The following is a 27,110-nucleotide window of genomic DNA, read 5'->3' as shown; positions in this document are numbered from 1 at the left end:
AAAACACCGTCTGCAGCACTCAGTGGGATGCCATGTCTGACAAGTATTTTGAAGATCTTTGAAGAGAACTACAGCGATAGACAAAGTTGAGCAGTGATGTAGGAAGCTAGCGAGGTGGTTCAGGCCGTGCTCCATGATAGGTAGCAGAGGGTGATGATTGAAGATCGATTAAGTGAAAGAAGGCCTGTAACGAGTGGAATGTGTGCGTCAGTACCTTTATGAAATCTTTGTAACTCACTAATGATGCCATTGATTTGTATTTGAACGTACTCGGCAAGTTTGATACTAAATTCGGGAGTCTGGTTGATATTGCAACAGGTTATAATGAATTTCAAGGGGACCTTGAGTCAGTTATGGAGAGGAGCAGAGAAATGGCAAATGGTTTTCAACTTGGTCAAGTGAGAAATTGTGCATTTTGGACAGTCAGACCGGGGTGGTATAGTGAATGAGAGGGCACTGAGTGTTGTGGAGGAGAGCAACCAGGGAGTACAACTGTACAGTTCATGAAAGTGGACTTGCAAGTATAGAGGTTGGAAAAGAAGGTTTTCATCATGCTGGCCTTCAGTTAGGGCATTGAGTTTTTGATTATGGTCATTATATTGTAGTTATATAAATTTTTGGTGAGACTACACCGACTATTATGTACAATTTTGTTTTTCCTATTGTCAGAAAGAGATTATCAAACTGGAGAGGGTGACGAAGAGATTCCTGAAGATGCTGCCTGGACTAGAGGGCTGAGCCTTAGGGAAAAGTTGGCCAATCTGGATCTTCAGTCCACAGGAGAATGAAGGTGACATTGTAAAAGTTTATAAAAGCAAGAGGGAGTATAGATAATATGGTTGGTCGTTGTAGTTTTTCCAGGGTTCAAGATTCAGAATCGTTTAATGTCATTCCAGTACAGATCTGTAAAGGAGACCAAAATAATTGTTACTCTGCATCCAAAGCAGTACAGAAAAAATGATAGAAACCACAATAATAATAATAAATACAATGCATACAGTATGAAAGCTTAAAAACAATGATTGTATGTTGGTAAAGTGACGTTAGGCACAAGATTATCTGGACATATTAAGACTGATATTGATCGTATGTCCATAAAGTGATGTCAGGCACAGAAATGTCTGGACATGTCAGGAAATATTAAACTAGTGGTGGTGGTTGTGTGGAGGGATGGGTTAGTGAGTGGAGCTGTTGATCAGGTTTCCTGCTTAGGGAACATAACTGTTTTGGGACTGATTGTCCTGACAGGAATGTTATGCAGCCTCTTCCCCGATGGGCTGATGTGACTGGGACAAACAGTCCCTGACCAGGGAGTGCGGGGCTACCAGTTCTGCACCCTGACCGTCTGTCGTCTATTTGTTAGGAAGTCCACCACTCAGTTGCACAGTGGTGTGTTTAGACGAAGGAGTAGGAGTTTGTTCACCAAGGTCAGTGGGAAAATAGTGTTGAATGCCAAACTGAAATCGAGAAGCATTCTGACACAGGTGTTCTTGTTTTTTTAGATGTGTTAGGGCAAGGCGAATGAAAGGTGCTACGTCATATGCCATAGAGCGATTCTGTCGGAAAGCTTATTGGTGAGTGCCCAGCGAGTAAGTATTGGAGTTTTTGATATGTCTATATCAGCTGTCCAAAACACAGCATGCTGATTGGCATCAGGCACAACGGGAAGTAATTGTTTTTTTTTCTGAATGTGCAGAGTTCTTTGGTACAGGGGTGATAGTGGCTGGTTTGAAGTAGGCGAGAATGGCAGCCTGGATGAGTGAAGTTCAGGTGATGACCGTGAAGACATCAATATGCTTATTGTGCACACTGTATGCGAGCTCAGCCTGGATGTTTTCTGGCCAGCAGAATGCAGTCCTTACTACGTCTGCTGTTACAGGTATTGTCTGCTGAGCTCTGAGGGAGGTAGCTTTTGTGTCTGGCTTCTGTTACATGCCTTGATGCATTGTTTTGAGCGCCAGGGAGGGAGGCATCACTGGTGAAGTCAAGGCTACTTTTTCATTGTGTAGTCTGTAAACCCTTGATACCCAGCCATGTACACCTGGGTTCATTTCCCAGGGTTGGAGAGTCCGAAGCTGATGAGCATAGACACAAAAGAGCGAAAAGATCAGAGAGAGCTGAGAGGTAATCTCGTTACACAGAGGCAGTGAGTACCTGGAATGAACTGTTCAGTGTTTGCGTCGTTGGTTATCTACCTCGGGTTCAGGATTCCACCGTGTCTGCCGTCTGTCTGTGAGCAGCTGGAAACGAAAGAAACGCTCAAGATTCTGTAGACATGAAATTGTTCAAAGCCATTCGACCACTGGGTGTTAGACCTGAAAAAATTGTCTTTCCACGGATGATCTTTATCAGTTGAGTGTTTATTTCATTTGCAGCTTTTTAGTATATTGACTTGGAATGATTTACTTCTCTCAGGAAATTGAGTTGTCTGGAACCGGGAAATTGGGTTGTAAACTATAAGATGGAAGTTAACGTAGATAAGAGTGGGTGTTGGACTTTGGGAGAAAGAAAAAGATTATGACTTACTGATTGACTGGTAGGGGGTCTGCGATGTGTGACGAAACAAACTGACCTGAGAATACAGATCCACAATCAATAAGACCATAAGACAAAGGAGCAGAAGTCGGCCATTCGGCCCATCAAGTCTGCTCCACCATTTTATCATGAGCTAATCCATTCTCCCATTTAGTCCCACTCCCCGCCTTCTCACCATAACCTTTGATGCCCTGGCTACTCAGATACCTATCAATCTCTGCCTTAAATACACCCAATGATTTGGCCTCCACTGCTGCCCGTGGCAACAAATTCCATAGATTCACCACCCTCTGGCTAAAAAAAATTCTTTGCATTTCTGTTCTGAATGGGCGCTCTTCAATCCTTATGTCATGCCCTCTCGTACTAGACTCCCCCATCATGGGATACAACTTTGCCACATCCACTCTGTCCATGCCTTTCAACATTCGAAATGTTTCTATTAGGTCTCCCCTCTTTCTTCTAAACTCCAAGGAATACAGTCCAAGAGCGGACAAACGTTCCTCATATGTTAACCCTCTCATTCCCGGGATCATTCTAGTGAATCTTCTCTGTACCCTCTCCAACATCAGCACATCCTTTCTTAAATAAGGAGACCAAAACTGCCCACAGTACTCCAAGTGAGGTCTCACCAGCGCCTTATAGAGCCTCAACATCACATCCCTGCTCTTATACTCTATTCCTCTAGAAATGAATGGCAACATTGCATTCGCCTTCTTCACTACTGACTCAACCTGGAGGTTAATCTTAAGCGTATCCTGTACGAGGACTACCAAGTACCGTTGTATCTCAGAGCATTGAATTCTCTCCCCATTTAAATAATAGTCTGCCCGTTTGTTTCTTCTGCCAAAGTGCAGAACTATACACTTTCCAACATTGTATTTCACTTGCCACTTCTTTGCCCATTCTTCCAATCTATCCAAGTCTTTCTGCAGACTCTCTGTTTCCTCAGCACTACCGGCCCCTCCACCTATCTTCGTATCGTCAGCAAACTTAGCCAAAAAGCCATCTATTCCATAATCCAAATCGTTGATGTACAATGTAAAAAGAAGCGGCCCCAACACTGATCCCTGCGGAACACCACTGGTAACCGGCAGCAAACCAGAATAGGATCCCTTTATTCCCACTCTCTGTTTCCTGCCAATCAGCCAATGCTCTATCCACGTATGTAACTTTCCCGTAATTCCATGGGCTCTTATCTTGTTAAGTAGCCTCGTGTGGCAACTTATCAAAGGCCTTCTGAAAATACAAATATACAACATCCACTGCATCTCCCTTGTCTAGCCTACTTGTAATTTCCTCAAAAAATTGTAATAGGTTTGTCAGGCAGGATTTTCTTTTAAGGAATCCATGCTGAGTTCTGCCTATCTTGTCATATGCCCACAGGTACTCTGTAACCTCATCCTTGACAATCGACTCCAACAATTTCCCAATCACCGATGTCAAGCTAACAGGTATATAATTTCCTTTTTGCTTCCTTGCCCCCTTCTTAAATAGTGAAGTGACATTTGCAATTTTCCAGGCCTCTGGAGCCATGCCAGAATCTATCGACTTTTGAGACATCATCGCTAATGCCTCCGCAATCTCCACAGCTGCTTCCTTCAGAACACGTGACTGCATTCCATCTGGTCCGGGAGATTTATCTACCTTTAGACTATTCAGCTTCCTGAGTACTTTCTCTGCCGTAATTGTGATAGCGCACACTTCTCTTCCCTGCCACCCTTGAGTGTCCGGTATACTGCTGGTGCCTTCCTCAGTGAAGACTGATGCAAAATACTCATTTAGTTCCTCCACCATCTCCTTATCTCCCATTACAATTTCTCCAGCATCATTTTCTATCAGTCCTATATCTACTCTCACCTGTCTTTTACTCTTTATATACTTGAGAAGGCTTTTAGTATCCTCTTTGATATTGTTTGCTAGCTTCCTTTCATAGTTAATCTTTCCCTCTTAATGACCTTCTTAGTTTCCTTTTGTAAGCTTTTAAAAACTCCCCAATCCTGTCTTCCCACTAATTTTTGCTTCCTTGTATGCCCTCTCCTTTGCTTTAACTTTGGCTTTGTCTTCTCTTGCCAGCCACGGTTGCATCCATTTTCCATCCGAAAATTTCTTCGTTTTTGGAATATACTTGTTTTGCACCTTCCTCACTTCTCGCATAAACTCCAGCCACTGCTGCTCTGCTGTCTTTCCCGCCAGTGTCCTTTTCCAGTCAACTTTAGCCAGTTCCTCTCTCATGCCACTATAATTTCCTTTACTCCACTGAAATACCAACACAGCAGATTTCGGCTTCACTTTTTCAAATTTCACAGTGAACTCAGTCATGTTATGATCACTGCCTCCGAGGGGTTCCTTCACCTCAATCTCTCTAATCACCTCCGGTTCATTACACAATACTCAATCCAGTAGAGCCGATCCCCTAGTGGACTCAACAACAAGCTGTTCTAAAAAGCCATCTCGCAGACATACTACAAATTCTCTCTCTTAAGATCCAGCGCTGACCTGATTTTCCCAATCCACTCGCATGTTAGAATCCCCCACAATTATCATAACACTGCCCTTCTGACAAGCCGTTTCTATTTCCTGTGGAATTTGTACGTCCACATCACTGCAGCTGTTTGGAGGCCTATAAATAACTGCCATCAGGGTCCTATTACCCCTGCGATTTCTTAGCTCACCCCATAAAGATTCTGCACCTTCCGATCCTATATCACCTCTCATGATTTAATATCATTTCTTATCAATAAAGTCACACCTCCCCCTTTGCCTACCTTCCTATCCTTCTGATACACCGTGTATCCTTGGACGTTCAGCTCCCAGAGACATGCATCCTTTAGCCACGTCTCACTCATGGCCATAATATCATACCTGCCAATCTGTAGCTGTACAACAAGATCATCCACCTTATTCATTATGCTGCGTGCATTTAAGTATAACACCTTAAGACCAGTATTAGGTACTTTTCGCTTTGATTTCATTGTAACTTTATTGCACTGCAACTCATCCGAATAGCTACAAATTTGCCCCATCACCTGCCTGTCTTTCCTGATATCTTTACTGCTCACTATCTTAGATTTATTTCTGTTTTCTCTTTCTTCCGCTCTATCATTCCGGTTCCCCTCCCCCTGCCAAATTAGTTTAAGCCCTCCCTAACAACTCTATCAAACCATCCCTCCAGGATATTAGCCCCCTTCGGGTTCAGGTGTAACCTGTCCTTTTTGAGCAGGTCATACTTCCCCCAGAAGAGATCCCAATGATCCAAGAATCTGAAGCTCTGCCCCCTGCACCAGTCTCTCAGCCACGCATTCATCTGCCTGATCCGACTACTCTTGCCCTCGCTAGCATGTGGCACAGGTAGCAATCCCGAAATTACTACCCTGGAGGTCCTGCTTCTCAGCTTCTTTCATACCTCCCAGAAATCTCTCTTCAGGACCTCCTCCCTTGTCCTATCTATGTCATTGGTATCAACATGTACCAAGACAACTGGCTGCTCGCTCTCTCCCTTAAGAATATTTTGGACCCGATCCGAGACATCCAGTACCCTGGCACCTGGGAGGCAACACAAAATGCGGGTATCTCTACCAGGCTCACCGAATCTCCTGTCTGTTCCCCTGACTATGGAATCCCCTAGGACTACCGCATTCCTCTTTTCCCTCCTTCCTTCCTGCACAACAGCGCCAGGTTCAGTGCCAGAGACCCGGTCACCATGGGCGTCCCCTCTCAGGTCATCCCCCTCAACAGCATGCAGAACAACGATTCCCACATCTGACACCCTGGACAAAGCACTAACCCTGCAGGCATGCTATCCAATTCTGCAGGAGTGAAACAGGAAAAATAAGTCTACTCACCCTTTAAGGTAGTGCTAGAGTCATAAAGAGAGCTTTGGGCATATTGACCTTTATAACGCAGGCTATTAAGAAGAGAGTTTGGGATATTAATGCTAAAGTTGTACAGGCACCCTGAATCCAAATATGCAGAATTGTGTGCAATTCTGGTCAGCTGCTTGGAGAGCGTGTGGCCTCAGCAGCTGGGGTGGATGCGAGAATGCCTTCAGCATTAACTGCACGGAAAGCATGATGTCTCTTGGAGATAAGAGAATATTGGGATTGTGTTTATACAATTCTGTTCAGGATGTCACAAACATCTTGCAACCAGGCAGTACATGCACATCAAAATAAAAAGAAAATCTCTTGTACTGGGTTTCCAGTAATACATTTTCAATTTTACAATTTTGTTCCTGTTATACTAAACGAAATGTGCCGGCCAATTGACCTGTCCTATACCTCACTCAACAATAAAAAAATGTACAAATATGCTTAATTTAACTATACGGAAGAGTTGACATTTATTTGCGCCCTCTTTGTGGCACAAGGCCCATGTTTCCAGCCCGATCACCGTCCAGACAAAGATTCATACGGTTCCAGTTCAGTCATGGTCGGTGTTGGCGTGTTAGTTTTGAGCTGATAGTAGCTGAGACACGGCCGTATATTACTGGCAGCAAAGAGTCCTGGGAACGTTGAGCCTTCGTTTATAATCCTGGGAAGGGGACTTCAGGAATATATAACTTAGTGTTTTGGGCTTTGACTGAGGTTAGTGCTTCTACAGATGGGAATGGATGGAACGCCTTCTGCAATGAAGCGGATATTGGCAGTGGGAATCGCTAGTGTGAGACGTGGCGAAGATGTCCGATGGTCTTGGTGTGGGTTGTGACCGTGTGAAGTTGGGTCCTGGGATACCACGCAGGTTTTCATCCAGATAAAACGGACCCGGGGGATCAAGTTGTCCGCGGTTATGAGATGCTGAGTGGGTATTTTCGTACTCTCAGATAATATTTAGTTTTCGAGTTCCTTTAGAAGCAAAGCAGAGTTCCCATTGCATACCACACAGAAAGTTGGTGATTAATTGGGCTGTTCTGAATTTGTAGCCATAGAAATAGATCTGAAAGTTCAGTGTTCAATCCATGTTGGGAAATTCCCCCTCATTGTCAACTGTCTGTCAGCCAGAGGGAGTCAAACAGAAACTCAAGGTGATGGACATGGGACAGAACAGTACGTCAGAGAGCAGGCCCTTCGGCCCAGAATGTTGTGTCCAACAGGCTAAACAGTAAAAATCTACCACCCAAAAAAAAACTAAGCACTCCTAAGTACACAATGTCCATATCATCTCAGACTTTCACACATCCATGTGCATATCTAAACATCTCTTAAAAGCCTCTGGCGTATTTGCCTCTACCACCATGCCAGGGAGTGCATTTCTGTCATCCATCACTCTCTGAGTAAAACAACTTACCTTCAAGTTTCCTTTGCACCTACTCCGTCACACCTTCAATGCATGTCCTCTGGTATTAGAAATTTCTAAGCAGCAAAAAGATACTCCCTCTCTACTCATCCACACCTCCCATAATACTGTAAACCTCTGAGATCTCTGCTTAGCGTCAGTCCCTCTAAAAAAAAAGCCAAGATTGTCCAGCCTCTCATGATAGCGCATGAGATATCTGCACTAAAGGCTAGATAATGTTTGAATCCATTTTGACAAACAGTTATGAACCCGATTTGTTCACTTTGTTCCTCTCCCCACAGCCGTTCCTATCAACTGAGCATTTCCAGTGATTCCAGTTTCTCTTTACTGCAATCACCCTGGAATAGTTTAAATCTTCCTAAAATGGAAAATGCACAGGTTTTCATTTTGTGATAGTTTGTAAAGCAGTAAATAAACCGTAGCGTTTCCCAGTAAATTATTCGGGTTACAATTTGCCTGTTACTCCTGGAACTGAGTTCCATATAGTTGTTGCTAACAAAGTTCAGAAGAATAATCTCAGGAATGATAGGTTTCATGAATGAGGAACATTGGATGGTTTTGCTGCTGTGCTCAGTGGAGTTCAGAGGAATGGTGGTGCGGCGCGGGGGTCGCTATTTAAAACTACTGGATACTCAAAAGCCTGGGTGTTACATGGGGATGATGTTTCCATTCGACGGAGAGCCTGGAATCTGAGAGTGGAGACTTAGATGAAAGAAGCTTCACTCCAAAACGAAGATGAGAGAAATTAGTTCAGCCTGTTGTTGATTGACCTGTGGAATTTGTTGCCACCGAGGGTGATGGTCGTTGGGTATATTCATCTTCTTGATCACTAAGTAGGTTGAGTGTTATCGCAGGAAGGCAGGAAAGCAGCGTTTGAATAAATGAGTCATGGTGCAATGCTGGAGCAGACTCGATGCATCGAATGACCTCATTCAACTTCTATGTTTTATGTCTCACTGTTATTGAGTGATGACTCCTTCGTGTCCCATATCAGGGTTTCTGACGTGTGAGGGACAATTGCAGATTTGTTCACTGAGATCATTATATATTTGTCATCAAAGTTTAAACTTAAGTGAGTTTTGTTTCTATGAACATTGAGCAGAAATGTTTTGTTTTCCTTTCTATTGTTAAAATGATTCATGATCTCTCTGGTTAAGGTTAGGTCTAAGACATGAAATTGATTGGAAAAAAAAAACAACTGGAAGCAAACCACAACTGAAGACGAGGGAACAGCAACAAGTGAATCAGCCTGAGGATTGAGAGCATCAACTGGAGAGAACCCATCTGACTCGGAGAATCCAGTGATTCAGTCAGGGGAAAGTTTGGTGAGTCTCATTTACTCAAACTCTGGTCCTTTAGACATTACATACCTGTACAAAGGAAGATCGGAAAGAGCTGGGGTGATACTAAATGTGCACAGAAGTACCAGTTATGCCTCTGTCAAACCCAGTTGCAATCACTCCAGGTCTGATAATATGCTCTCAGCAGCCCAGCTCTTTAAAGCCACTCACATTCCCTCAGTTTTCCTCATTTCAAGGTCTTGCATTTCAAGTAGCTTGTGGTCAGCTCTGATGATTTCTCACGGCTGTGATACGCCATAATCGTGCTTAGTGATTGTATAATGTGGAATTACCATGAACTACAGAAACATGCATCGCTGTGCAAGCCACTGCGAAGAGCCACAATATTTTGAAACAAAGTGTCCCAGCACCACATTTCCTTCAGTCCTAATTAGCAAATTCCAACCAATAATTTACATTTACATACCCTGCCCTTATCAATTACTTTTCTACTAGTTAGATATTCAGAACCCATGGATATGTCCTTAGTCAGAAATAGGCATTGGAATAAAGTAATGGCCCCATTTAACCCTATTGCAAAGGGACGGGTTATACCCGTACTTGAAATGAACGTCTTTGCAGGCAAGTCTGCTGGAGCAGTTGGGGAGTGCTTTAACGCAGTTGGTAGGGATATGGGAACCAGACTGTTAGGTCAGATGACGGGGCAGTTGATATAACCGTAGATGCAATGTTCAGAGACACTGTGGAAGGATCGGCTGTGGACAGGACATCATATAGTCAGGTGGATGGGTTGAAATGTGTTCACTTCAGTCCAAGAAGTATAAAGAATAAGAGTAACTTAGAATATGGTTCAGTACATGGATGGTACGTCTTATCACAATTACACAGTCTTGACTGTTACAAGGGCAGGATTGGTGTTTGATGTTCCAGGTTTTAGCTGTTTCAGGATACGTATGGAGGGAGGTGAAAGGGAGACAATTGTATTGTTAATCAGGGGTGCTATCATAGCTACAGAAACGGAGGACATCATAGAGGGACCATCTTCAGACTTAACGTGTGTGAAAGTCAGAAACGAGAAGGGAGCTATAATTCTTGGAGTTTTCTGTGGGTCTCCCTTAAAGTCACTGGGATAATGAGGAGCAGATAACTTGGCAGTTTTTGGAAAGGTGCAAATGCAGCAAGGTTGTTATCGTTGTTGACCTCAACTTTCCTGATGTTGATTCCCACCTCATTATTTCCCAGGGCCGGACGTGATATACCACAGGTTGCTGTGGGTAGTGAGAAAAGAGATCGCTGGAGCAGTAGCTATGATCTTTAATCCTCTTTGGCTTCAGGGGAGGTGCCGGAGGATTGGAGAATGGCAAATGTAGTTTCCTTGTTTAAACAAAAAAAAATAATAGGGAGAATCCTGGGAACTATAGACCGGTGAGTCTTATGTCGGTGGTGTGCAAACTATTGGAAAGGATTCTTCAGAATAATTAAGAAAGTGATCTATGTGCACTTAGAGAAGTACAGTCTACTCAAAGATAGTCAACATGGCTTTGCGAAGGGAAGGTCGTGCCTCACAAGCCTAATTGAGTTTTTTGAAGAGGAAACATAATAAATTGATAAGAGTAGGGCGGTAGATGTGGTCCACATGGATTTTAGCAAAGCATTTGACAAGATCCCCCACGAGAGACTCATCCAGAAAATCATGAGGCAATGGTTCAGTGGAACCTTGGCTGTTTGGATAAAAAAAAATGGCTTAAATGAAGAAAGCAGAGGGTAGTACTGGAAGGAAGGTATTCTGCCTGGAGGCCGGTGACTAGTGGAGTGCCACAAGGATCTGTCCTAGGACCCCCGCTCTTTGTGATTTTTATAAGTGACCTCGATGAAGAGGCGGAAGGATGGATGAGTTAGTTTGCGGAAGACACGTAGGTTGGAAAAGTTGTGGATGGAGCTGTAGGTTGTCGAAGGTTGCAACAGGAAATAGATAGAATGCAGAGTTGTGGAGAAAAGTGGCAGATGGAGTTCAATTCGGATAAATGTGAGGTGATGCATTTTGGAAGGACAAACCAGAAGGCTGAGTACAGGGTTAATGGTCAGTTACTTAAGAGTGTGGATGAACAGAGGGACCTTGGGGTTCAAATCCATACATCTCTCAAGGTCGCTGCACAGGTTGATAGGGTAGTTAAGAAGGCCTATGAGATGCTAGGCTTCATTAATAGTAGAGAAGTCATGTTGCAACTCTACAAATCTCTGGTGAGACCACACTTAGAGTATTGTGTTCAGTTTTGGTCACATCATTACAGGAAGGATATGGAAACTATGAAGAGGGTGCAGAGGAGATTTACCAGGATGTTGCCTGGATTGGAGAACAAGTCTTATGAGGCAAGGTTAGCAGAGCTGGGACTTTTCTCTTTGGAGCACAGAAAGATGAGAGGGGACTTGATAGACGTCTACAAGATTATGAGATGCATAGATAGGGTGGATAGCCAGCACCTGTTTCCCAGGAAACGAATGGTAAAACCAGAGGGCAAATGTACAAAGTTAAGGGAGCGAAGTTTAAGGGAGACATCAGGGGTGATTTTTTTACACAAAAGTTTGTGGCTGCCTGGAATGACTTGCCAGGGATGGTGGTGGAAGCTAAAACATTAGGGGTGCTTAAGAGACTGTTGGACAGGCACATGGACGGCAGAAAAAATAGAGGGTTACGGGGTAGTATTGGTTAGTACTTTTTTTAAGGAATATATGGGCCGGCACAACATCGTGGACCGAAGGGCCTGTACTGTACTGTAGTCTTCTAATGTCTAGTGTCTAATGTGTCAATGGAACAGAATGTGTTGTGTGTGTTGGGTTCTCAGTAATAATAGATGCACTGTTAACTGTTAATTGCTGATTACCAAAATGGCTTCTCGTACTGTTAACTGCTGAGCAAGGGGTTCTCTGTAACAGCATGTTTGGGTTATACTTAGTGATAATGGAAATTGCATTCATTTGCTAGCCAATGGAAGTCATGTCCTGTTATCTTGTATGTGTGTGCTGAGTTGAGAAGTGCGGGCTTTTCGGGAGGTGAGCAGACAGGACGGACGTGAGGGCAACGGACAGCGGCTCCAGGGCGGCAGATACCGGACCTCGGGGGTTCGGAGGGTGGCCGGAGTCTTGGAAGGACATTGTGGATGGAATCGGAGGCGTGAGCTCCAACGTATGAAAATATTATGTGCACAAGACTGATAAGTTACTTATGTAGCGCCTTTTCTTTTAGTTGTTGCTACTAACCCATCACCAAAATTTGCTATAAGGTATAATTCTTTACTTGCACTTGGTATATTGTTTGATATTTGTGTCGTGGCTGATCATTGGGTGCCTCACACCGTATCCGCACCAAAGCATTTGCACTGTTTGATGGGGTGGACGGCTATTCACCCTCGGCAACGGGAGCCAGTTGGGGCAAAGGCCATTACATGTGGCCAAGAATAATTCCTGTCCTAGTCCGTGGATGGGCCAACTGGAGGAGATGGCATACTGTATCTAGTACCAGGCAATGATGCTGGTTAGATGACAGACGTCACGATGGGTGACGACAACACCCCAACTTTTATTATGGTCATGAACAAGGATAGTAGCAGACGATATGGGAAAGTACTTAACGATGGATAATTACAATGATGGCCGTAGCAACTTGGGAGCGTAAATTGGAAAAAAAACCATTGTCTCAGGGCATTGCGCAATTGAACTGTGGAGATTGTTTCTGGAATACAAATATGTGATTCTGGATAGATTTGTCCAACAGACAGTGAAATAATTTTCATGTAAAACAAAAGATGAGGAATTTTAGAAATAATGAAGCATTATTTAGGTATAGGAAGCAGCATTCAAGCAAGGCTGTAGAGAATTATAAGGTAGCCAGCAAGGAGATAAAGAAAGTATTGAGATTACAAAGGGTACTTGACATTCTTGGTGAATAGGATTAAGGAAAGCCCCATGGCGTTTTACCACATGGGTGAAGAGGAGGAGGATGAATAGATTGAGGGTAGGACTACTGGTGAGTAAAGATGGAAACCTGCATGGAGGATGAGTTGATCGGCGAGGTGCCTAATGAATGCTTTGCTTCAAAGTTACCAATGAGATGGACTGTAAATGTGATGTCAGCATAGGTGTATGGCAATGTTAAGAAAGAGGTGTTGATGAAGGTTCCAACATACGCTGCGTTACTACAGAACGAGAGGGAGGAGCTTACAGAGGCATTGACAGTGATACTGTGTTCTCTCCGCCATAGGAGTACTAGCACAGGATTGGAGGATGGCAAATGTTGTTCTGTAATTCAATAAAGGTAAAAGGGATAATCCTGTGATTATACTCCAGTAAGTGTTCCATCCATCTTGGGCAAACGCTTGGACAGGAATTTTGAGCATTTGGAAAAGCAACATCTTACTATGGGTTGCCACTTTGACTATTTGATGGTAAGTGGAGAGAATGAAAGGGGAGATTCCAGAAATAGTTTTCCACAATATGTGCTAGTCACGCACAGAATATCTACAATATTTGGATCGGCAGATTCCGATCAGGAGTGACCATGGCATTTTTAAGATTTTGAAGATGAGTGTCAATGAGGCTAAGGGAGTAGATGTTGTAAAGCCACAAGGTGCTACATGACAGCTTGGTCTGGAAAAGTAATTTCCCATGTGGTCCAGAGAGAGAAAATTAGATGGATTCAAAAATTGCCTTGAAAGCAGCATGCAAAGAGTGGTGGTTGAAGGTTTCTCCTCAGATTGGAAGCGGAAAACTAGTGGTGTGCCACAAAGCTACAAGCAGGGACATTTGATATTCGTTCTTTGACAGCAATAATTTGGATGGGAGTTCGCGAATGACACAAAATTAGTAGATGGTGCTCACAGTGAAGATTATCGTAGCTTATAGGATATCTAAATGGACAGATGAGTGGTAAATAGATTACAAAACCATCATGGACAGCAACAGTTTCATGCAGAGGTTGGTGATGATGTGGATGGAACTTTCAGAGGAAGTACATAAATCAGGGTAAAGTTGTATAATTCCAGAAGCAGTTGTGATATGTAGCTGGAGTGAAGACGTCAGGATGGAAATGAGCCCATCACAGGAAATTAGGATCATCTCTATGGGCACTGTGGTCAGCATTGTCTCATTGTGCTGAAAGATCCGTGTCTGTGCTCTGTTGCTCTGTAACTCTATCAGTAGGATGCGTCAGATATCACTGGACGGACATATAGACATGGTGTGGAAGTTGACGACAATGGGGAACGTTTGGTTCCTAAGCCAGCTGCTGTTCTGATACAGAGGATGTAGATACTGTCATACTTGCAGAGTAATCCTACTCTCTCTGACTCACTTGTTGTGTGTAATTTAGGGCATTACCAGTAGGCGGAGTTGTCCTTCACCGCGACTAAAGTTTAAACAAGACGACGACAATCAACAAACGTCAGTGAGAATCAGAATGCCTGCAGGTATGTTCACTGGGATATTTATAATTCGACTTCTGTTCCATTTGTACACAATATTTCAAATGAAGAAACTTGCACAGATCCTAACAGGACACAGGAACGTTTCATCAAGCAGGGTCATTGATCCCACTGGTAAAGCGGCCTTGAGTAATCGATCAATCCAACAGTTCCAGCGCAAGGAGCTGACACTGGTAATGGTGGAATCACTCCGCTCACCATGCAAAGCTTCACCTGAGTGAAAAGAGCAGAGACTCCTGAATCAGGTGGCTGTGAGGCTGGAATAGAAATATCCCTTGACTATATTTGTAGCTGCCAGGGTTGGTGCTGGTGACCATAGCGTTGACTGTGCTGGATGAATCCTGATGAACGGTCTCAGCCTGAAATACCGGCATTTTAACAAAATAGGAATCAGGTTTAATACCATCGACACAAGTCGTGAAATTTGATAACGTTAAGGCAGCAGTACAATGAAATACGTGATGAATAAATATAGAGAAAAAGTCTGAGTTGCATTAAGTATATATATGTCTATTAAATAGTTTAGTTAAAATTGGTGCAAAACAAAAAAAAAATGAAAAAAAAATTGTGAGGTGGTGTTCACGGGTTCAATGTCCATTTAGAAATTGGATGGCAGAGGGGAAGAAGCTGTTCCTGAATCACTGAGTGTGTGCCTTCAGGCTTCTGAATCTCCTTCCTGATGGTCGTCGTCGTCGTGGCTATCCCTCGAGGTTGAGGATGATGGTCTTCGTTCTGTTGATCTACTTATGGGCTCTCAAGTGGCTTATGAGTCCAATCTTGGCTTTGAAATTGCATTCAGGACAGGTAGTTCCAGATGGCAGATCGGGCTTTGGTTGTTGCTGCCTCTCTTTCCATTTTCTCCTCATTTCTTCTAATTCTGCACATCTGTTGGCTTTGAAAGTTGCTGTTCCTTCTCGGATGATGGCTTGCCAGAGTTTCCTGTCCTTGGCATTGGTTTCCCAATTGTTGATGTCGATGTTACATTTCTTCATGTTGGCTTTTAAGACGCCTTTGAATCTCTTCTGTTGTCTGCCTCTTTTACGTTTGCCTTCTTTAAGCTGGGAGTAGGAGATTTGTTTCAGCAGACATTCATCTTTCATCTGTAACAGTGTGAAGAGGGCATGTACTGGGTCATGGGGGTCCCTAATAATGGATACTGCCTTCCTAAGTCACCGCTCCTTGAAGATGTCTTGGATACCACAGGGGCTGGTACCCGTGATGGTGCTGACTGATTTTATAAGGTTCTGCACCTTCCTTTGATCTTGTGTGGTAGACCCCCCCTCCCCCCACCCCAAACCAGACGGTGGTGCAGCTGGCCAGAATGCTCTCTGCAGTACATTTGTAGAAGTTTTCGAGTGCTTTAGTTGACAAACCAAATCTCCTCAAACTCATAATGAAGTACAGCCACTGTCTCGCCGCCTTTATAGCTGCATCAAAATGTTGCGTCCAGGTTAGGTCCTCAGAGCTATTGACACCCAGGAACTTGAAATTGCTCACTCCCTGCACTTCTGATGCCTCTATGACGTCCACTAACTGCACAAATAAAATCACGAAGGGACCCGGTCAAGGGAGTGTCTATGTCTAAACAATGTATGGCCACGGATTATCCTGCTGAAAGGTCTCTTTATTCCTTTCCATAGATGCTGCCTGACTTGCTGAGTTTCTCCGGCAGTTTGCGTGTGTTGCTGCCATTTTGCCTGCCTTCCATAGAGAGAAAAGCTTGCCAGTGCCAGCACAGATACTGTAAATGCGCTGATCTGCCCCAAGCAATTCCTGCAAGGTAGACTAACACAGACAGCAATGTGACAGTGGTCTTGTGAGTTATGTGATTGTCCAACGTCAGGGTCTGTTTCACCTCTAGACAGGCCTTGATGTGTAAGGCAGCTCCAACTTTCAATTATAAATCTCAACACCAGATGATAGGAACATTTCCAGGAGTTCAGAGATTGTGTGATAACACAGCATTTCAGGTTTTGGAAGGCCAGCTATTAACACCACTCCCCCGAACGTTTCTTCGACTGCTGCGCAAAGGAGATGAGGGCAGTTTCCAAAATCTGTTTTCTGTAGGCCAGACAAGAACACTATAAATAAATCTGTTGCCTGCTTCGGTGTTTTAATACCCCAATGAATGTCTGCCCTGTGGATAAATTGTGAACGTGAGCTCTCAGTTTTTCCCTATTGAGATTATCCGCTATCCTGAAAATAAGTTTCCAGGATCTCTGATGGAAAACCTGGTGTAAGCAATGACTAACAGTCTCTGTCTCCTGTAGGAATTGTCATTTGCTCAACTCTGTGATTCCAGGTGGTGTAAAATAGAGATTACAGCCTAGAAACGGGTTCTTCGGCCCAACTAATTCATGGTAACCTAAATGTTGAACTTGTCCCATTTCCCTGCAGCTTTCCCTAAATTTCCCTCCTAGACTACTTCTATTCTTTTTTCCAGCACACATCTTCACAAGTTTCTAATTTTATTTGTGTTTGCAGCCTCTCTGGCTGCATGTAATTTAAACCCATCACCCCCACGTGAAAAAAATGCCACTTCAGTTGCTTTTAAATCACTGCTCTTGAGTCTCAGACTCCCCTATCCTGGGAAAAGGACTGTGACCTTCTACCCAATCCACACCAATGATTATTTTATTTACGTGTGTAAAGTCACCCTTCAAGCTCCCATGCTCCAGGTCAAACTCTCCCAGCCTATCCATATAACACAAAAACCAACACCCTCGTCGTGTAACAAACTTGTCAATCTCCTTTACACTCTTTCCAGCTTAATCACGTCCTTCCTTTAAGTTCAGCAACTAGAACTGCACGTAAAACTCTCTAAGCAAGACTTTGCAAAAGACTTGTATAGTTGTTACATGAAGATCATCATCCAGGGGACGGGATGGGACCCAGGGGACCGGGCAGAATGGGTCTCAAGGTAATGGTCAGTCTGTGACCCAGGGGACTTGACATTGTGTATCTTAAGGTAATGGCCCCAGGGGACAAGACAGTGTGTGACAAAGCAAAAAGAAAATGTGTGATCTAGAGGATCAGACAGTGTGTAATCCACTGGCTCGTCAGTGGATGACACAGGTAACTAGACAGTTTGTGATCCAGGGAGATTTTTGTTTGTGGGAGATAATCCCAGTGATATTTCCTCGTATCACCTGATGCCGTTCCATTAAGATCCCCTAGTCATCAGTGTGTTCAACTATTGCGTAGCCAGTCATCAGTATTATTGTGTCTGTTCTGCTCTCTTTCTGGAAGTGGATGTGTCCAGCCACCGGCTTCTCAGGATGGTTATCTGACAGGAAGTGTGGTTCACATTCACCAGTACAGTCCCACTCCAGATCTGGTCAGCCAGAGTTACGGTTCTATTGCAGACATCCATTGTGAATCCTTTTTCGTGTATAGATCAATCTAAACCTGCAATTCAACATTTTCTTCAGGTAGGCAATTAAAGCGGGTACAGAAAATACTCAAGAGATTTTTACCAGGCGGCTCAGCGAGGGAAGATGATCGGGACACAGGAAGCAAGGTACCAAAGCAGGGTCCCATTGACAGCAATGTCCCAACAGAATGCAGCCGCAGCCCAATAGATTGCAATGTCCCAGCCGCAGAAGAGGGGGAGCAAAGTCAGCCCAGAGATAGCGGTGTCAGAGACACTGATCAGGACCCTGGAACCAGCACAAGTGAGGCGACTGCCTGTCAACTCGGAAGCTCATCAGACACATATTTGTCAAGTCAACAACAAAGAATAGGTGAGTGAAACATGAGGGTGATGTGTTCACAGAATGAGGCAAGGAGGAGGGAAAATGTAAGGCTTTGTTGGAGGGTTAGTCAGAGAGGGGACATGTGTGGGTGTGGTACATGTGCTGTAGAGGGGCACCGTTTTCCCCACCACAGGAAATGTACTCCTTAGTCTGAGGATTTCCAGATTGTGTATTAGGGGAAATGAAGCTGTCTAGATGAAGAGAGTATTTCTGGGATAAGAATTAAGGGAAATGTGTTCGCCAGGTTGGTTTGTATTAACTGTGGTCCTTCTGGTAGCGTAGTGCCCAGCGCATTGTTGTGTCGGTTTTAAGGTCAGTGGGGATTAGCAATAAATCCATTGTAGTGGCTGCAGGCAGGTGAACAGTGAGGTTCAAAACAAGATTGGTTTGTTGAGTTGGGTGGGAGCAGTGCAGACGAGGGATATTTGAGTTCGTGATTACATTCTATTTTTATATTCACAGAACCAGAGTTTACAATCTCTGACCTCCTGGCACAGGGGGAGGAATATCGACTGTACCAGCTGACAAAGTTCTACAGGGACAGACTCAAACAAGCAATTGAAGAGAGGGTTGAAAGGCTCGGTTGGATGTTGACAAAGGAGGGACATTTCAGTAGAGAAGAAAATGAGGTGAGTGTAGTTAGTGCATTGTCTCCCAACTGATGGTATCACAAGGAATAGTGATCAATATTAATCTCCTGTATATTCTATTATTTCTACATGTCAATGGAAACTTTGTGGTGTTAAGGTGGGGAGCACTGGGAACTACAGATTCAGCGTCACCTTTTCCTCTCACACCTGCTGTATATATCAGTGTGATATAAGAGCAGTGGCTGAATATCTGGACTGTTGAACAGGCAATCAGTCTATAATTATTTTTGCATCGTATCAGCACCGTTGGTCAAATACACCTGAGCTCATTAATTTAGGATGAATATTAAGCTGTCTGATTGTAAATGGGGCAAACTGGCTTCACTATGGAACTTGAGGGAAGGAAACCTGCTAACCATAGCTGGTCTAGTCTGCATCCAAGTTCCCGAACTTGTCATAATCATAGAAAAGTACAGCACAGAAGCATGAACTTTGGCCCATCTATTCCATGCCAGACCACTGAAACTGCCTATTCCCATTGACCTGCACCTGGACATGGCGTTCTATACCTTCAACATTTGTGTATCTATCCAGACTTCTCTTAACCACTTTTACCACGCCCTGCTAGCTCGTTCCACACTCTCACAACCCTCGAAGTCAAAAAGTCTTCCCTCATGTACCCGTGAACTTTTCATCTTTAACCCTTTACTGAAGACCTCTTTTTGTAGAACCACTCAACCTCAGGGCAAAACGCCTGCTTGCATTAACCCTATCTATACCCCTCATAATTTTGTGTAGCCCTATCAAATCTCCCTTTAATCTTCTGCATTCAAAGGCATAAAGTCCTAACCCGTTCACTATTTTCTTATAACTTATGTCCTCCAGTCCCGGCAAATTTTTTGTAATTTTTTCTGTACTCCTTCAACCTTCTTTACATCTGTCCTATAAGTTGGTGACCGGAACTGCACACAATACTGAAAACTAGGCCTCACTAACATCTTTTAGACGTTCAATATAATATCCCATCTTCTGACATCGATATTTTCATTTATGAAGGCTAATGTTGCAAATACTTTCTTTCCGATCTAACTATCTTTGCTGCCACTTTTAATGAACTATGAGCCCTGTATTAGCAGATCACTTTGATTCAGCACAATACTCAATGCCCTAACGGTCACTGATCGACCCTTCTTGGCCCATCCGTATTACAACACATCGCAGTTGTCTGCGTTAAATTGCACCGGCCATTTTTCACCCCTTTTCTCAGATGGTTTAGACACCACTGTAAGCTTTGGTAGTCTTCCTCACTCTCCGCTGCACACCCCCACTCTTGGTGTCATCCGCAAATTTGCTGATCCAGTTAACCACATTTTAAACCGGATCATTGATATAGATCACAAACAACAATGTGCTCAACACCGATCCCTGTGGCACTGCACGGGACACAAACTCCCAGTCAGAGATGCAATAGTCTATAACCTCTCTGTCTTCTTCCAAAAAGCCATTGTCTAATCTAATTTACCACTTTACCGTGAACGCTGAGCAACTGAACTTTCTTGACCAGCCTCCTATGCCGTATCTTGTCAAACGTCGTGCTAAAGTTCATGCAGACAACATCCACTTCCTTCAATTCATCAACTTTCCTGGTAACTTCCTGGAAAAGCTTTGATTGGTTAGACATGAACTGCCACGTGCAAAGCTGATATCTCATGACCCCAAAAATCAATAGTTTGTCCTGAGAGGGTATATATATATATATATATATATATATATATATGTAAGACGAACATTTTGGTAGGCTCTTTTGGTAAGCATAATCATTTAGCTTACCTTCATATTTCATATTTCTCTACTTACGGCTTTTTATTTGCTTTCTGTTGGTTAGTTAAAAGTTCTCCAGTCCTCCAGCTTTCCACTATATTTTGCTAGATTGTACTTTGCTTTTGTGCTGGCTTTGACTTCCTCGTCAAACACAATTGATCATCTTTCCTCTGGAATAATTCTTCATTTTTGGGATTATCTATCCTGTGCTTTCCGAATTACTCCCAGAAACTCCAGCCATTCCTGCTCTGCCATTGCACCTGCCCCTCTTTGCCCAGCCCCTCTCTCATGTCTCTGTAATTCCTTTGTTCCACTTTGATAGATGCACCTAACTTTACCTTTTCCTTCTCAAGCTGCAGGGTGAGTTCTGTTATTTTATGATCACTGCCTCTTTGGGGTTTCTTTACCTTAAGGTCCTTAATCAAATCTACTGCAATACACAAGACAGAATCCAGCTCGCCTTTCCTATGATGGGCTCAACCACAAGCTGCTCTCAAAAGCCGCTCATAAGCATTCTATAAATTCCCTTCCTTGGGATTCAGCACCAACCTGATTTTCCAAAGCTACGTATATACTGAAATTCCCCATGGCTATTTCACCATTGACCTTTTCCCATGCCTCTTCTCTCTCATCCCGGCTACTGTTAATGGACCTGTACATAATTTCCATCAGTGTCATTTTACCTGTGCAGTTTCTTAACATCTATATTGTCCAATACGATATCACCTCTTTCTAAGGACTTTTCTTTTTTTATAACAGAGTCAACCCAATCCTTTCACCTACCTGCCTATACTTTCGATTAAATATTTATCCTTGGATGTAAACACCCATCTATGATCTTCTTTCAGCCATGATTCAGTGAAGCCCGCCGTCAATTTTTTTTTGTTCTCTTGCTCTCCCCTATCTTCCGTTTCTGTTGTCATTTCTTGTTGAATCAATGTTGCACATTGACAGATCAAGGAAATTAATCACATTGCATCTACCGCAGGGTTTCAGTAAATCCTTATTCTTACACACTATTGATTTAGAATTTCCTTCAGTTACTGTTTCTCTGTTATTAACTGAACTCGGGGAGGATGAAGCAGCAGCCCAGTGACTGCATCTGTTCTGAAGCTACTGGGGATATGAACAGACATTTTCCTCCACATTCTCCATGTCTGTCTGCCAGCTCCACAATAAATTCATTGCTTTCCCTTTGTAGAAAGTCACCGAACTGACAGAGAAGGGAAACCGGGCAGAGAGTTCCAGACTCTTCCTCAGTTTGGTGATGGGCAAAGGCTCCCAGACCCGGAGGGCGATGTGGGAATCCTTTGTGACATGGAGGACTGAGTTACCGAAGTTGGACAGAATACTAAGGGAAATACAGGAGCTCGGTACGTTGAAAACATACACTGAACACAAAGACACATTGAAATAAATACTTTAAATTATTTTAGTTCTATTTTCATGAACTCTTTTTGATTTAAACAGGTCCTGATCCGCAAGAATACATGAACATCGCCCAAGGGTTATCTGAGTTACCCACTGAACTGACAGGTGAGTAATGAAATGCTCAGTTCAAACCACATCTCGAATGTTTGACTGTGACTTGGCAGAACCTGGGAATCAAAATTCACCGTTAATCATTCACTGATCTCTTGGTTCACGTTACAATTCAGAGAACCTCTCGGTGTAGCCTGAATATTCTACAATGTATTTTTCTATTAATGGAGCTGTTGGTTCTGATGAAGCCTTCACTCCATGTCCTAACGCCCTGGAAATCCCCACGCACCCCAGGCCGGCTCCTGATACAATGTATCGTCCAGTCCAGGTGACTTTTCTATCTTCAGACTTTTCAGATTTCGAAGCACCTTCTCCTTCGTTATAGTACTACACACAACTCTGTCAGCTGAATTTTGGAATTCTGCTCGTGACTTCCGCAGATTTTTTTTGGCATTTCCTTTTCACCCATTACTACATCCGCAACATCATTTTCTAGCGGTCTGATATTGACTCGCTCCCTTTTTTTCTGTTTATATATTTGAGAAAGAAAAACATTCTTAGTATCCTCTATTATATTATTGACCATGTCCTTCCATTTCCTGCACATTCTTAGGATCTGTATCTCTAACATAGCTGCCTCCGACACGAACCAGGCAGTAAATTTAAGGTACCCAGCACCCTATGAAAAAAAACTACCCGCGAGTGCTGGAAATTTACCCCATCTCACCTTAACCAGATGCCCTCTGGTATTAGACACCAGTCCTATGTGAAAAACAAAGTACGGGTTGTTTTCCCAAACTCGTATCTCTCAATCTGTAGACTTTTGTCAGATCTGTATTCTAACTCCAGAGTTAACAAACCAGGTTTATCAAACCTCTCCTTGTATCACATGCCACTGAATCCAGGCAACATCCTGGTGAGCCAGTTCTTCTCCCTTTCCGATACATCCAACCTGGACAATCAGAAGTGAGTGCAATACTCCAGATGCACCCCAAAACCATAAGACTTGAGACCAGAATTAAGCCACTCAGCTCAGTGAATTTGCTCCGCAATTCCTTTCAACCCAATTTTCCTGCTTTCTACCAGTAAACGTTGACACTCTTCCTAACCAAGAACATATTGACCTGCATTTTAAATGTACCCAATGTCTTGTTTACTTTAGCTGACTATGACAATATTTCCGAGGTTCACCACCCAGCAGCGAAAGAGATTCCTCCCAGTGGTGTCCCCGACAGTCAGGATATTCACACAGTTCCCATGCATGTTAACTTTCTGTATGATCCTCCCATGTGGGATGTTGTGAAACACTACTAATATCCAAGTAGACAATATCCATGTGTAACTTTATCCATCGTGTTTGTCACCTCCTGGAAGAAATCCATCAGGTTAACAAAATGCTGCTTCCTCCACCCGAAGCCTTGCTGCTGAACCCAAACCGACCTCAAATATTCTCTCTTTCATACTCCCATGGGCAGAAGATATTAAAAGCTGAAGGTATTTCCCACCAGCCTCAAAGACAGCTTTAATTCTGCATTTTTAAGACTATCGAATGGTCACCTACTATGTTATTACTGGCTCTTAATAATAAGACAATTTTATATATAAAATTGTGACATCGTGCATCTTGTTACTCATAACCACTCACTTGGATAACCACAATAGAAGAGCAGAAAGAATGCCGTTAGGGTATGAACAAATTTAAGGAACAACAAATAATACATCAAATCCTCGGGAAAGCAAAAATCTTTTTATGTTATATTGTCAATCAAAAACCATTTGATTCTGCCCCCATCATGGTTAAGAGAAGTTACAAATACAAACGTACGTATAAGATTCATCCAATACTTGTGAAATTTCTACAATATCTTATGAAGCATTAGCGGTCAATAATTACTCGATTAACAACCACAACGGAACAACCACGGTTATCAAAATAAATGGAGGGATTTTCCAGGGCGACTCACTAAGCCCACTATGGTTTGGTCTAACTTTAAACCCACTTACTAATTTACTGAAACGGGCAAAAATCAGGTATCAAATCAGAGAAACAAAAACAAAACGAATTATACCTTGACACTGCTATAAAGGGATGATTTGAAATTAGTTGCACTTGCTTCAGTAAAGCTAAAGCAACTTATTCAAATAATGGGAATAATTTCCAGAGTTTAGGCACACCGATCATAAGGAAGTAAAAGCTGACTTGATTTCCAAAAGCCATAAAGTTAAAGATGACAGATTTCTTTAACATTTTAAGCAAGATTATATTTTTTATTTTAAATTTCAATATTTTACAGTTTCAAAATAACAAAAAAGGGAAAGGGTCCGAAACAAAAGTTTGGGCTCCCTGCATGGTCAGCACTTAGGGTAACACCCCCTTTGGCAAGTATCACAGCTTGTAAATGCTTTCTGTAGGCAGCTAAGTCTTTCAATTCTTGTTTGGGGGATTTTCGCCCATTCTTCCTTGCAAACTGCTTCAAGTTCTGTGAGATTCTTGGGCCGTCTTGCATGCACTGCTCTTTTGAGGTCTATCCACAGATTTTCAATGATGTTTGGGTTGGGGGACTGTGAGGGCTATGGCAAAACCTTCAGCTTGCGCCTCTTGAGGTAGTCCATTGTGGATTTCGAGTTGTGTGTTAGGAACATTATCCTGTTGTAGAAGCCATTCTCTTTTCATCTGCGTTTTTTTTTGCAGACGGTTTGATGTTTGCTTCCAGAATTTGCTGGTATATAATTGAATTAATTCTACTCTCTACCACTGAAATGCCACCCCGTGCCACTGGCTGCAACACAAGTCCAAAGCATGATCGATCCACTGTCGTTCTTAACAGCTGGCGAGGTATTCTTTTCATGAAGATCTGCACCCTTTTTTCTCCAAACATACCTTTGCTCATTGCAGCCAAAAAGTTCTATTTTAACTTCGTCAGTCCATAGGACATGTTTCCAAAATGCATCAGGATTGTTTAGAAGTTGCTTTGCAAACTTCTGATGCTGGATTTTGTGGTGATGACGGAGGAAAGGTTTTCTTCTGAGGTTTCTTCCATGAAGGACATATTTGTGCAGGTGTCGCTGCACAGTTGAACAGTGCACCCCCATTCCAGAGTCTGCTAAATCTTCCTGAAGGTCTTTTGCAGTCAAACAGGGGTTTTGATTTGCCTTGCTAGCAATCCTACGAGCACTTCTCTGGGAAAGTTCTCTTGATCTTCCAGACCTCAATTTGACCTCCACCATTCCTGTTAACTGCCATTTCTTAATTACATTACGAACTGAGGAAACGGCTACCTGACAACGCTTTGCTATCGTCTTATAGCCTTCTCCTGCTTTGCGTACATCATTTATTTTAATTTTCAGAGTGCTAGGCAGCTGCTTAGAGGAGCCCGTTGCTACTAACTGTTGGGCCAAGGTTTGATGTGTCAGACTATTTACAAAGCTTTGAAATTTTTATCACCCGGCCTTTCCTAACGATGACTGTGAACAAGCAATAGCCATAACAAGCTAATCCAGGTCTGAGAACTTGGTAAAGGTTATCTGAAAACTCAAATCTCTTGAGGTGCCCAAACTTTTGCATGCTGCTCCTTTCCTTTTTCCTCCCTCTAAAATTGTACAAAACAATAATAATACTAATCTTGCTTAAAATGTTGAAAAGAATGTTTCATCTTAAACTTTATGACTTTTGGAGATTAGTTCATCTTCTACTTACTTAACTATTCACGGTAACAGAAATTTTGAGTAGGGCGCTCTAACTGCTCTAACTTTGGGCTAGAGAGGTACAGAACATAAAAAATTATGACAGTTGCAATAGAACTACTAGAATATAAAAGAGACAACTGACGGGTGGATATGAAACGTATAAGTATAGTTAGGATATCAACAAGCAAAGAATATAGATCATCGAGCGATAAAGGAAAATTATCCAATAAAATTTACTTCTTGGCATAAGGAAATCTGCCAAACAGGGCTGAACTGTAAAAATATAACAAAGGTACTAAACATTCACTATGCCCATATTGATTTATTCTTTTGGAATAATATCTTGGTCTGAAACAGATCTGGAAAACATGCAAAGGAAAATAAAAACTTAATTAACAATTTTTGAAAATGCCATGCGCACTTGAACGCACTTAGATTAACATGAACTAGGAGAGTGTCATGGTTGGGTCCATGAAGTCCGCATTCCTGTTCACGGTCCGGTCTTCCAGCTGTCCCTTGTTTGGTGCCTAATCATAGGCACCTGATTCCCATCTTGGGGATTGGAATATAAGTGGGCTAGGGGTCGAGTGTGAGCCGCTGGTTTGACTTGTCAAGATCCCCTGGGAGCAACCTGCCAGAGGAAGACCAGAGCAGCCACTTGCCATCTTTAGACCGCGTTGGGGAACCATCCCTTCATGAAGCCTTGCTGTCTGTAGTCGGAGCTGTCTTCGCGCTATGGATTCTGGCTGTTTCTCAGGCAGCTGAGTAGCTGCCAGGCGCTCTGAGCTAGGTAGGGATCCGGCTGTTTCCGTAGCCAGCTGTGGTTTCTGGCTGAACTGAGAATCGGAGCAACCCCGATGCAGAAATGGAACTGTCGGTCGTTCTCCGGTGTTTGTCTCTTCCTGTCCTTGCAGCCGTGGGGCAAATCAGGCCGTTCTGCTGTTGCCCTGCGGGGGAACTGTCTTGTCTTGTCCTCGCCTCCGTGGGGTAAGTCATGCCGTTCTGCCGTTGCCCTGCGGGGGGAATCTGTCTTGTTTTTTCCTCGCCTCCGTCAGGTAATTCAGGCCATTCTGGTTGCTCTGCGAGGGGACCTGTCTTGCTTGTCTTGACTTTGCCTCTGTTGGATAAGTCCAGCCGTTCTGCCGTTACCCGACGGATGGTCCTGTCCCA

General features: G+C 43.2%; 1 protein-coding gene across 2 annotated transcripts in view; it reads left to right on the top strand.

Annotated features, from left to right (window-relative positions):
- LOC140207112 (NACHT, LRR and PYD domains-containing protein 3-like) overlaps positions 1 to 27,110 on the top strand; it is a 43,311-nt gene that overhangs the window by 6,118 nt on the left and 10,083 nt on the right. For both annotated transcript variants that reach the window (XM_072275445.1, XM_072275444.1), the window contains exons 3-11: positions 670 to 790; positions 1,503 to 1,574; positions 3,919 to 3,986; positions 8,985 to 9,152; positions 14,494 to 14,590; positions 18,037 to 18,348; positions 18,823 to 18,989; positions 21,973 to 22,144; positions 22,242 to 22,307. In XM_072275445.1, the coding sequence (XP_072131546.1) occupies positions 14,581 to 14,590; positions 18,037 to 18,348; positions 18,823 to 18,989; positions 21,973 to 22,144; positions 22,242 to 22,307 (727 nt within the window). In that variant the 5' untranslated portion in view covers positions 670 to 790; positions 1,503 to 1,574; positions 3,919 to 3,986; positions 8,985 to 9,152; positions 14,494 to 14,580. The remainder of the gene's footprint in view (positions 1 to 669; positions 791 to 1,502; positions 1,575 to 3,918; positions 3,987 to 8,984; positions 9,153 to 14,493; positions 14,591 to 18,036; positions 18,349 to 18,822; positions 18,990 to 21,972; positions 22,145 to 22,241; positions 22,308 to 27,110) is intronic.

The sequence above is a fragment of the Mobula birostris genome, chromosome 13, assembly GCF_030028105.1.
Source record: "Mobula birostris isolate sMobBir1 chromosome 13, sMobBir1.hap1, whole genome shotgun sequence".
NCBI classification, from domain to species: domain Eukaryota; kingdom Metazoa; phylum Chordata; class Chondrichthyes; order Myliobatiformes; family Myliobatidae; genus Mobula; species Mobula birostris.
Note: the sequence above shows the minus strand (reverse complement) of the source record. Positions and strands in the feature narration are given on the sequence as shown.